This window comes from Leptodactylus fuscus, chromosome 11 (genome assembly GCF_031893055.1).
Source record: "Leptodactylus fuscus isolate aLepFus1 chromosome 11, aLepFus1.hap2, whole genome shotgun sequence".
NCBI lineage: Eukaryota > Metazoa > Chordata > Amphibia > Anura > Leptodactylidae > Leptodactylus > Leptodactylus fuscus.
In genome coordinates, this window is record NC_134275.1 from 26888138 (window position 1) to 26900940 (window position 12803).

Genomic DNA, 12803 nt, shown 5'->3' on the forward strand with positions numbered 1-12803 from the left:
AACTCAGGCCTTCTGTGACCTGATGGCAAGTGCGGCACCTTGCTATGCCGTCCCTAGCCATCACTACTTCTCCCGCTGTGCTCTGAACCACCACCCTCCTCCGCCATCACATTGACCCCAGTTACCTGCTGGAAACGCTGCAGCACTGGCGTGGGGAGACGTCAGCAGGTCGTGCTGAAGCTCATTAGCTTGGGGGACAGACAGCACACTGACTCCGAGGTGAGGGATGCCGTCCTCGATGAAACGTCAACATGGCCCCAGGCATGGACGTGTCTGATAACGGCCGGAACCTGGTAGCGGCTCTGGAGCTTGCCAACCTCCATGTTCCATGCCTGGCCCACGTTTTCAATTTAGTGGTGCAACGGTTTTTAAAAACGTACCCCAATTTAGCCGAGCTACTAGTGAAAGTGCGGCGCTTGTGCGTCCAATTTCACAAGTCTACAGTAGCCGCTGCTAGCCTCAAATCACTCCAGCAATGCCTCCATCTGCCAGAACACTGGCTGTTGTGCAACGTCCCCACATGCTGGAACTTGACATACCACATGTTCAGCAGAGTGTGTGAGCAGCAGAGACCCTTGATGGAGTACCATCTCCAAAACCCAAGGGTTCTTCAGAGTCCGCTCCCGCAGTTTTTTTTTGTTTTTTTTTATGTACATTGTGAGCCCCACATAGGGCTCACAATGTACATTTTTTCCCTATCAGTATGTCTTTTTTGGAATACGGGATGGAAATCCATGCAAACCCGGGGAGAACATACAAACTCCTTGCAGATGGTTTTTTTTTTTTTGCCCTTGGTGGGATTTGAACACCAGGATCACAGCACTGCAAGGCTGCAGTGCTAACCACTGAGCCACCGTTTGGCCCCTCGCTCCCGCAGTTTCTGCACCATGAGTGGCCATGGATGGCAGACTTATGCGAGATCTTGCATGTCTTTGAGGAGTCTACCAAGAGAGTCAGCTGTGACGACGCACTTGTGAGTGTAACAATCCCGCTCCTGTGTGTTTTTAATGCGAGAATCCCTCATCGCCATCAGGGATAACGCATTGTACACTGAGGAGTCGGGCATAGGAGCAGAACCATCCCAGCAGGATAGTCAGTGCACACTCTTGTCTGCTTCAGAGCGTATAATGACGGAGGAAGAGGAGGAGGAGGACGACGAAGTGGCAGATGATGTCATTGTCACACAGGAGGCTAGCGGGGAAGTTCATTGTGTCCCATTGCTGCAGTGCGGATGGGGCGAAATGGAGGAGGAGGAGGAGGAAAGGGAGAGTGACCATTCCGGTGGGGGCAGGGAAGTCATGCCAAGTAACACTCTGGCACACATGGCTGAATTCATGTTGGGGTGCTTTTCAACTGACAAACGCATTGTCAAAATCCTTGTGAGCAACCACCACTGGATTTTTGCAATCCTCAACGCCCGGTATAAAAATAATATCCTAGCGATACAACCAGCTGACATAAGCTTTATATGCACAGGTGATTCACCAATTTAGTCCCAGTGCAGAGCCATACATTACATGGACTACCATTAGCTGCATGGCGGCAGCTGTATATTAATGTGAGCGGCTTACTATAGCAATAGAGCGGCTTGTAACTGCTAGGGGAGGAATAGGGACGGGCTGACTGACTTCATCAGAAGCTTAGTCGTACTATAGGTGCCTCCTAGTGATACGGCCAGCTTATATAAGCGAGCAACCAATGTAGTCCCAGTGCAATAGTATACGGCTGCATTACTACCCTGATGAGTTTAGCACCTTGGCACACACTAGTAATTTGCCACATCTGTTCCCAGTGTATGTCTAATGGTGATACGTGCTAGTATATTATATCTTGTCTTAGGTATCTCCGAGCAGTAGAGCTAGTCAATATACTGCATTTAGTATCAACACTTACTCAGAGTAAACGCAGTTTGGGGTGATTGAGGGGGATGCTAAGGGGCTATTTATTCCCGTCTTCATGGGGGAGCTCCATGTATCAGATATTATATCCCAACATCCTTTATGCTCAGTAGGTGGTCACTAATGCAGGGTCTTGTTTTAATATTGTTATCAGTACACGAGTAGGGGTGGTGGTTATTTACTGAGATTACTCCCTCTTCACATGATTATATAGTGTACATTGATCAATAATTGACTTTTGAAACCACGGGAATGCCTCAAGTCCAGCTCTTGGTGATATATATTTTCAATTGCTTCTTATTTAAGACGCTGACCATAGAGGACTGATGTATACTTATGGGGATCTCCCGTATCTAGGAGACTGAGGGAGTGAAGTACTTACCTTGTAGCCCTGATAAGTTGGTGTGTGTACATATACATTGTTTTGGGGTTGGGATGATTTTAGCCTCACCAATAAAAGTTATATTTTAATTCTGTTTATCGTCTGATATCAGCAGTGTCAGCCAATCTGTGATGTTTTTTGCTAATTAGTGGTTGATTATACCCTCTGTGATTATTATTATTATTATTATTATTATTTTAATGACATATCCTGTAGCAAGGTAATCAGTATCAAAGATCTTCAGATCCTGGAAAACCCGTTTAAGCACCAAAGTGTATGTTCATTTTGGTGACTTATATGTCATATATATGATATATAATGTATACAGTATAAAAGATTGCCAGCAATATAAGAAAATGTTCCTAATCTATTAAAGTGTTGAAATGACAAAAGTTCACGAGTAAAAAGATTACTCAATACAGCTGCTGTGCGGGCCATCACAGAACGCCTGCAATCGATTTTTAGAAAGGAAATGTCACTTTCTCTTAATTAGTCACACAAGTCAGATACTTGTTAGAAGTTTCACTATACAGCTGGCATGTGTCTACAGAAAAACATTAATCATCGTGAAGGATTGGGGATTAAATCATCATAAGGCATATAGCGCTATCCAAGAGCTGACATAGTCTATATCAATCATTTCCGTTCACTCCCCTATGAAAAAAAAACTGTATTTTCCAAGAAAGAATAAGAGCGAAGAACATTGAACTCCTGCCCCTGCCCGGCCCCCATATTTTCTGGGTCCACTCCACAACTTTCAAAAAGTTTTGATTTTCGAACATTTGGAAACTATGATACGAATCTCAAAAATTTACAAAGGCTGATTTCACATGACTGTAATACACCTGCTCCTTAAAGGGGTTTACTGAGATATTCAAAAAGTTTCTTATTTTACTGCCCTTGGCCTATTTTAAGAATAAATTTAATATGCATTTTTGCCTGGACGGCTGAGGCCCATGTTGTAGAAATGCAGGGAGTTTTTGTAGCAGATTTTCCTGCTTTTTTTTTTTTTTAGCCAAAGCGAGGTGCGGATTGAGCAGAAGGGAGAAGTTTAAGTACTCCCTATATATTCACCCGTTTTGTAGCCATTCTTGACTTTGGCTCAAAAAAATCTGTAAGGGTAAGTTCACTCAGGGTTTTTTGCACCAGAACCTTAGGTGGAGGCCACCTCAGATTCCGGTCCAAAATATGGGTAGTTGCGAGTGGATGACGGTGCAGTGCAGTCGTGCACTACGCTCCGAATTAGGCCCAAATGAATGGGCCTAGTCGGGAGGAAGTGTCTTCAGGCGTATGTCACGAGGCAACTCCGCCTGAAAGACTGAGCATCTCGCTTCTTTTTCCGGATGCCGGAACAAAACGACTCCCTCAAAAAAGAACTGACCGTCTCCCATTTATTTCAATGGGAGTCGTCTTTTTTGGTCAGGATTTTGAAGCAGATACGGCCTCAAAATCCTGACCAAAAAACCCCATGTGAACTTACCCTAATAAACAAGGCTGTGTTTCCTCAACGTGGGATCTAAGCCTAAAGAAGTATTAGGGGGTGTTCACATGTAGGAATTTGACCCTCAAAATCTGCCTGAAATAATTTCAATGGGAGACAGTAGCTGATTTTCTCAATGGGAGGAAATGATGAAAAAGGAATTTGAACACTAAACCACTAGCATGTTCTTATAGTATGTCTGTCTGCCCCTGGGTTGTTAAATGCCCTAGTACTTACCAAGTAATGAGTCACATGTTCTTATTGATCTTATCTTTTTTCTCCCTTTACTGCGCATGCGCTGCACATTGAGTACAGGATGCTGATATGTACTGCTCCAACTCCACGACATCACATGCGCATGCAATCCCAGGGCTGACAGACTTACTATATGAATATTTAGGACTATAAACCACTGGTCCATGATGACATGCTGGTACTTTAGTGGCCTAAATCTTCTGAGAATTCCCTTAAGAATGTAGACATTTTTAGAAGACACATTTGTTACAGAGCGATGTCTGGGGACCTTCACAAGACATTGGAAGTGAACATTGTACAAAGATCTCCTGCTTGGTTTGTAGCATAGTACAAGCAAAGACTCAAATGGTTAACTTCTTCTAATACCAGAAGGACATTTTTCATTTTGGTGGGTTACAGATTATATTACCATTATCATTACTTTTCTCCTTTTACATTTAATGTTATTTAGCTTAACTTGCTTTATCAAATGTGGGAACCTGAAAGGTCCTTTAAACAATTTACAAAAAGAATGGAAAAAAATTGAAAAATGTAAAATGCAAATAAACAAAAAAGTACATGTTTTGTCAGATGGTTTAAAAATGACTAAAATGGGGGATTATTATGTTTTGAACTGGTTGATATTTTTCACTACAGTTTTTCCATTACCACTACATCTCTGTAAAGTACCTGCTGCTTAGTATTAGGAAGGTAAAAAACTAAGGATTAAAAAAAGATGTGTTAAATGGAGTGTGTCACCAGAACCGAACATTTCACCCCAGACCCCTGGATAGATAGGCTAGGGTCACCTGAGTCAAACAGTGTAGGATTTTTTTTCCACAGGCAGAGGTGTGGCCCTCGTGGTACATAAGGTGATGCCAGGCACATAAGGTGATACATGGCACAAGATGGAGGGGCTTACAAATTTCGCATTGGGTCCCAGAAACTTAAAGTTATACTTCTCAGGATTAGACATGTTATTAACATTTCACTAGGGTTGAGCAATTGGGATTGGAAAAGATCGGATCCCGATCGGCGATCGAGTAAATTTCACGATTGCGATCAGGTTGCGATCCCACCTAAAAAAGATCGGAACGGAATTCCAATCCCGATCGCTCAACTTAGCTGCACAGATCCGCTGCCGCTCCCTGTTCTTCTCGGTCCTCTCCTCTCTCATTCACATGCCTTCAGAGCGCCGTGCGCACCCCTGCCTCCCTAGGCTAGTGTTACAGATGCTGGGAGAAGGCGGGGCTTGTGGCTTAGGAGAGTGTGGGCGGGTATTGGGAAGGGAGACGTGAGTGATGCACTCACGTCTCCCCTCCCTGTAACCGCCCACACTCTCCTAAGCCACAACAAACTCTGCCTATTCCCAGAATCAGTAACACTAGCCTAGGGAGGTGGAGGCACGCACGGCGCTCTGAAGGCATGTGAATGAGAGAGGAGAGGACAGAGAAGAATGGGCAGAGGCAGCAGATCTGTGCAGGTAAGCAGACAGCCCTCCTTCTCTGGTGGAATTGATATCTAGAGTTAAAGGGGTTGTCCCATGAAAAGCATCCTATCAATACTGCTAGTTTATGTGGATTTAAGACTTTTCCTAAATACATTGCTTTATCAAAACTGCTTTGTTTGGACGCTATCTTAATTTATTCACTTCATTGTTGACACTGCATTTCTATGGCCACTGGGCTTATCTGCTAATTTCCCAAGTGACGTAGCTGCCTGCTCTCAGGTGGGAAGGGAGGGGCTGACAAGCAGTGGACCTCATATAGGGGAGGGGGGAGGTTAGAGCTCCGGGATTACTGTGCTGTCTATCTTCACCTTTTCCACTTATCAGCTGGTTTAATTAAATTTGGCTGATAAGGACTGAGATAAGGAGTCCGTTACCTCTGTATGTAATGCAAGCTGACTCAAATCCAGCTCTGCTACATCAGTTTCCACATCAGCTTTATACTGTGGTAATGCATTTACAACCAATCCCTCATTACTGACTGCAAACATAGCAGATAGCAGAGCAAGTGAAACCCCGCCCACCAATGTACCGAGAAATCTAGGAAGTGAAGAGAGCACAGAGCCCTGCAGGCTGCAGAACATGAGTTATGGGAACACCCCTTTAATAATACTATTAGGCTGGAGAGGGGAGTACATACACAAAGAACGGCCCAAACTAAATTGTAAAAAACTTAGGGGGCATGGTTGGATACACCTGTTCTTTCCTCTCTGATTAGGGATAGAGCTCTCACTTCTACTTTATCTGTTTCCCTGATCCCCTGAGTGGTATTATTTGCTATGAATCAAAAGATGTTTGGGAGATTTAGTAATGGACTTCCCCCTTTATATGTCAGATTGTGTCTCCATATTTACTTTGAATTGTTGTTGTGTTGCTGTTGTTTTGTCGATTGTTTGCATTTTGTACAGAAAAATTTGTTAATAAAAATCTGATTTAAAAAAGATGGTTATAAAGTAATTTATGGCAGCGACACTCACCAACAGCGTAGATAAAACAGATAAAGTCTTTCTTTCATCTTCAATAACAAATCAACAAGGTGTGGAGGGAGGCATGCCTGGCAGAAGAGCGACAATTGTTTCGTGCACATTGGCACTTCATCAAGCAGGTAGAAGCGAGCTTAAGGAAGTGCTGGTGTGCACAAAATAATAGTCGCTCCTCTGCCAGGCGTGCTGTCCTCCACACCTTGTTGATTTTTTATTGAAGATGAAAGAAAGACTTTATCTGTTTTATCTACGCTGTTGGTGAGTGCCCTGTTTTCTACTTCTATACTTGGCATTTTGTACTTCTGCGTTTCTACAGTTGAGCACCACCTGTGCGTTTTTTTCTGACATTTTTTTGTCATTAGTCTCGGTCCATGTAGTTTCTGACTCATATAAGAAGGTTGTGTTACGTGGTATGAGAGTAGTTCCATCTAACTTTTTTGCTCTGCATTTTTAACGAAGCATATATTTGCATAGCCTTTAGAAAGCCTATTCCACATATACCTTTTGTGTGTAAATCCTCCCAGCAGTTTTTGAATTAGCCCTCTTTTATTGATAGGCTAATAGCCAACAATGAGCACCGGAAGTTCAGTGAGCACTGTCTGCTGTGTGTACACAGGGCTAATTAAAAAATGGCTGAGGCGATTTACATACAAAAGGTATGTGTGGATTAACCCTTCGCTAATGTGTATTAAAGTCATATAGCTGCCCATTGGAGCCCAGACACAGGTCAGGACTACTACTCCTATATACTTCTGCTATAGCGCTAAGATCCCCTACATACAATAAAATATAATCTGCACAGTTCCTACCTTTATTATTGTTCTCCGCATCAGAGCCAAGTCCTGTAAGAGAAATAGCTGTGACAATGTATTCTGGGCTGCTGGTAGTTGTGGCCAATGTGGTAGTAGTGGTGCTCTCTGTTGTGGTGGTGGTGGTGGTAGTAGTGGTGGGAGTTGTGGTGGTGGTCGTAGTAGTAGTTGTGGTTGGAGCTGGTCTCTCCCGCTCCACAGGTTTCTCCTCCTGGATGATGTGGGACTCTGTGATGTTTGTTGCTGCCGTTTTGATATCTTGTCGTTCACCTCGGACAGATAACCTTCCTGTGTTCTCTACAAATGGAATAAAACATTAAATAATATAGACTTTATTCTGCAGATATAAAATTCTGAGCAAAAGTTTTAAGCAGGTGTGGAAAAATGCTGCATGGTAAGAATGCTTTCAGAAATAGAAGGGTTAATAGTTTAGTTTTATCCATTATTTATTTATTGTGCTTACTTGTATAGCACCATCATATTCCGCGGCACTTTACAGACATTGTAAGTCACTGTCCCATATAGGACACGCAATCTACATTTCCTATCAGTATGTCTTATTAACAAAATGAAATGAATGAAGAAAAGAAACATCTAAATCCCATCATTAGTTGGTGTGACCTTTGCCCGTTTCTGCCCATCAGTTCTTCTCGGTACGCCTGCAGACAGTTTTTGAAGGAACCCGGCAGGTAGGTTGTTCCCGCCATCTTGGAGAACTACCTGCTGTGGGTGTAGGGTTGCTCCAATCCATCTGTCTCTTAAGGTAATCCCAGACAGACTTGATGATGTTGAGATCAAGGCTCTTCGGGGCTATATCATCACTTCCAGGACTCCTCCTCAAAAGGGCAAAGGTCATACTGTCATATTGATGGGATTTAGATCTCACATAGAAGCATACATGACGTTTACCATTCACTTTTATCAGTCATTATGGTCACCATCAAGTCCAGGCTGTAAAGTGGGTCTCTACACTATTCACTGCAGTATTTTCATGATAAAATTGATCAGATAAGCTTAAGATCTATTATTATTAGGAACTATTGGTAACATTTTAGTATTAATATTACAATCCAAGCTTCATTGCTAAAAAGAAATAATAGACTAAGAATCAGAAAAATATTCCCGATTTCTGAAGGTAAAACACTACTTTGGCCACAGAGTCAGCAATGATCCCTGGTCTTCTAGGGGTTGAATGCATATCCATTTTAACTACATGACATGACAGCACATCCAGTTTTAATAAAGGACATTAATTAATGTTGATCTTTTGCGTACTTGTGTATATGCCAGATCTGAGCCACGGAATAGTCTTATGGAGACGTTGTCATTAAATTTTATTAAAAGAAAACACAGATTTCATGGGATCGCCGTCTAGCTATGCACATGAGAAGTGAACCTTATCTTAGCTGATGTTTCTCTTAGTTTTTATTGAGGAGGAAATTATTTGAAGAAGTTGGGGAAAAACCACAAATCCATGTTTGTTATCTTCCATGAGTTAAAAGGAGTCTGTCACCAGAACCAGCATATCAATCCAGACCCAAAGATAGATAGGTTATGGTCGTCTGTATGAAACCTTATTTTCCCCTTGTGATTCACTGGCTCCCTTGTTCAGCGATCACCATCTGTAACCTCAGATCCTCCAATGACCTCCTACTCCGCTCTGCTCTCATCCGCTCCTCACACAACCATCTCCAAGATTTCTCCCGTGCATCCCCCATACTCTGGAATTCCTTACCACGACACATAAGACTGACCCCCACAATCACAGGCTTCAAGAAGGCCCTGAAGACTCACCTATTCAGGAAGGCCTACAACCTCCGGTAACACTATCACCGCACCCCCATCTGTACAGTCTCCCCCTCTCCTTCTGTCTCTACCCCCCTTCCCTCATAGATTGTAAGCCTTCGCGGGCAGGGCCCTCTACCCCACTGTGCCAGTCAGTCATTGTTAGTATTATATCTACCTGTATATTCTGTGTATTGTATGTAACCCCCAAATGTAAAGCATCATGGAATTAATGGTGCTATATAAATAAACAATAATAATAATACACAAATTAGCTCTTTGGAGCAATGAGGGCACTGCCACTTACCTCTTTGGAGCAATGGCACCACCCTGGGTGTTTCAAAGAGCTAATTTGCATATTAACACAAACTACGATATATCAGCAATGGGGGGGAGGGGTTAAAGGGTGAAGACCAAGGCGACTACTTAGATAACACACTTGGGAGTGGTCCAACGTCAAATTTGCTGCCCATAGCATGCCAAAAGGTTACCATGACTACTTGAGGTTCCAGAAACTAGAATATTGGTACCTATAGACTTGGACCTGGCAGCAGTGGTTGGTTCAATAAAGCCTTTATAGATGATGTGACCAGGACTGTGAGTGAATGAGTCTGAGCAAACACTAATGGCTAAGTCATGATGCCGTCTGATTTGTCTATATAGTGTTTGCCTGTCAGAGAGCTGGGTGGAGAACCAACATATCTCAGGAATTTTCAATAGCCATTTGCATTGCTTGTAACAATATTGACTCTCATGAAGCAGTAAAAGTCTGCTAATTCTACATGCCGCATGTAACTGACAGTTCACATTGTCAGCCAAGAGCAAACACTCTAGACAACTGGTGAGGCTTCACAGCTTCCTCCATAGGATGCCGTAATGTCATTGATTGTTACTGAAGGCTCTAACAATGCAACACGTCTCAGAAGACTTAACTCCGATGAAAACATATGAAGAGCTCAACGGAAAAATGGCCTTAAGTCCAAAAATCAATATTGTGAGAAAAACGAAATTTAAAGTTTTAGCCTAAAGCAAACGGGCATTATTGTGGAATATATCTATCCAATGTAATCAGCTAATGAACACCGTTAATCCTAATCATAAATTGTATTATTTATTAAAAAAATTGCAGCTTCATGTATAAATATTATTTATTTAATATTATTAATTAATTACTACTATTATTAAACGATGAAGAATAATAATTACCTGCCTCCCTTTTCGGCGCTAAATATGTGCAAAAGTCGATTTAGAGCCTTTTAAACAATAAGACAAAGTTTTTACACTAATATAAACAACAGACCGGAAGTCACGATTTCAATGAAAAAATGACCAACGAGAGTGAAGTAAGTAAGTTTGTATTGGACTTAGGCCATTATTCCATTGAGTGTAAATTCTTCTGCATTGAAATATATGGACTTAGGTCATTAATCCTAGGTACCTTGTAAACCCAATGCATAGAACGAGGTACAAAGAAGCTTTCTAGGTAATAATTTGAAATATGACAAAATGTGGACTTAGGCCATTTTTCCGTTGAGCTCTTAATATTCATATCCTTCCGAGAAGTCTTCTAGACAATGTAAACTTGGCTCTAAAAGGAGAGAATTTAATCTCTTAGCGTGTACCTCGTGCATGTTATAACAACATATTATAGGCTGCATACAAATTGGACATGAATTCATGAATTTTTACATACAATGGGTCAAGCCATATTAGCAAAGGCGTAGCTATAGCGGGTGAAGAAGTTGCTCTTTTTTCTTGCTACTTTTTTTTTCTTGAACTGAGGTCCTGGGCAAATAATGTCCAACTCTCCATTTCCTCGAGACCTTTTTTTTTATTGATTTTCTTGGCTAGAGGGAGCAAAATGTTTTTCAGGTTGCTACCAAGGATCTGTCCTATATTGAGAGGGATTTCTTAAGAAACAGGCGCCCCAGGCAGTTGCCTAAAACCAGTCTGGTTTCTGAGGAGGCCTTCAAGGGTGAAATTATAGCACAAGGTAGAAGTTATACCTAGGCCCTGATGCCTGAAAAGCCCAAAAGCCCATCTGCTACAAACTAAGTATAGTAGGTAGAGAGTTCTGTTACAGATTATGTACTGGGGCCCAGGAATCTTGCAATCTTGAGAACAGGGGTCTTCCCTCCCCCGTAATGATAGTGATAAGAAATGAAAAACAGCTGCGCATGCGCCGCCGTCTGTATTCTGTATTCACTATGTACGCCCTAAGAAGTGAGTGATGAGAGTTACCTCATCTCTAGCATAGCTGCTGTGGTTTCAGTAGGTGTGGACTGAGGATAAGTTATATATGTGGGCAAAACCTTTAATGTTATTCTGCTGTGTTCTTCTTCCACTTGAAAGAACACCAGTATTATAAATATTACATGACAGATAGGGGGCCCTGTTCCAGATTTTGCAAGAGAACCAAGAGATTCATGTTATGCTGTAGTCAATAAGAGACTATAAAATAACTGTGATAGGATTCTATACTAAGAAACACAAGAATATTGGGGGAATTTATTAAGACTGTCTATGCTAGCCTTAATCCATTTACCCGCTGGTGTCAGGTGCGGCAGAATTATTAAAGGGCGGACAAGCCTCCTAATAATTGTAGTATACCACATGAGGTCTTATACAGCCGAACTGAAATCTATACCAGTCAGGGATTGACATAGATTTTAGGTATAACTCCCACCACTTTTCATGGGTGGGTTACAGTAAAACCGCCCACCATGATCCCCACCCTGTCTTGACCACTTTCCTAAAATGTGACAAGCAGGTGCAGAAAGAAAGTGGTGCATATCGAATATCGAACCCTATTATAGTCTATGGGGGGAAATGCTCGTTTCAGGGGTAGGCAACATTCGATCAAATTATACTTACCAAGTCCATGAGTGAGGGTCGGGCTGAATCCTCCGAGCAGTCTTCTCCTTGCAGCGTCCCCACGGCGTCTTCCGGCTCTTCACTCTGCTAGGCATCGGGCCTGGGCAGAGCCGACTGCGCATGCCCGCACTACAAGCGGACATGCGCAGTCGGCTCTGCCCAGGCCCGATGCCTGGCAGAGTGAATGAAGAGCCGGAAGACGCCGCGGGGAAGCTGCACGGAGAAGACTTCTAAAGGTAGGAGAAGAACCAGCGTTGATTGTCCGACTGTATAGCATTCGGCCAATCAATGCTGGTTCTGCATCGAACTTTTACATTCGAACAGCGAGTGGTACTCGATCGAGTACGAGTATTTCGAATACCGTAGTATTTGATCGAATACCTACTCGATCGAGAACTACTCGCTCATCTCTACTCCTGACAGTATAAGTCTATAGAAGTATACCATCAAAGGGTGTTCCTCACCACCCAGCGAGGACACTGAGCTGTAAGGCCCCCCTTATATCTGTGCCGAAACTAACAGCATCAATATCCCTGCAACTGGAGGACATAACGGCAAAGTTGACAGGGAATAGAATTCAGCACACAGTCAACTTTCTAGTGGTATTTAACACCACCAATGTCAGAGGATGTGAAACGTCCTCTTGAAGATAGACATTTCTGATAACAGATCGTAATTGTACTCATACATTTAAGTAAAGGAGTGTTCCAATCTTGAAATCGGGGGCCACTCAGCTCCATGTCTTGTCACCACTCTGAATGGAGAGGGGACACCCAGCTTTCTATAGGTTATAGCACAATACATCCCTCATATATTGTTTACACCAACTGCTATGTTTTTGGAAGCATTGT

At 42.6% G+C, this 12803-nt stretch overlaps 1 protein-coding gene across 1 annotated transcript in view; it reads right to left on the reverse strand.

Annotated features, from left to right (window-relative positions):
• OLFML2A (olfactomedin like 2A) overlaps positions 1-12803 on the reverse strand; it is a 78033-nt gene that overhangs the window by 8505 nt on the left and 56725 nt on the right. Inside the window, exon 6 of the mRNA XM_075259370.1 lies at positions 7294-7590. Within this exon, the coding sequence (XP_075115471.1) occupies positions 7294-7590 (297 nt within the window). The remainder of the gene's footprint in view (positions 1-7293; positions 7591-12803) is intronic.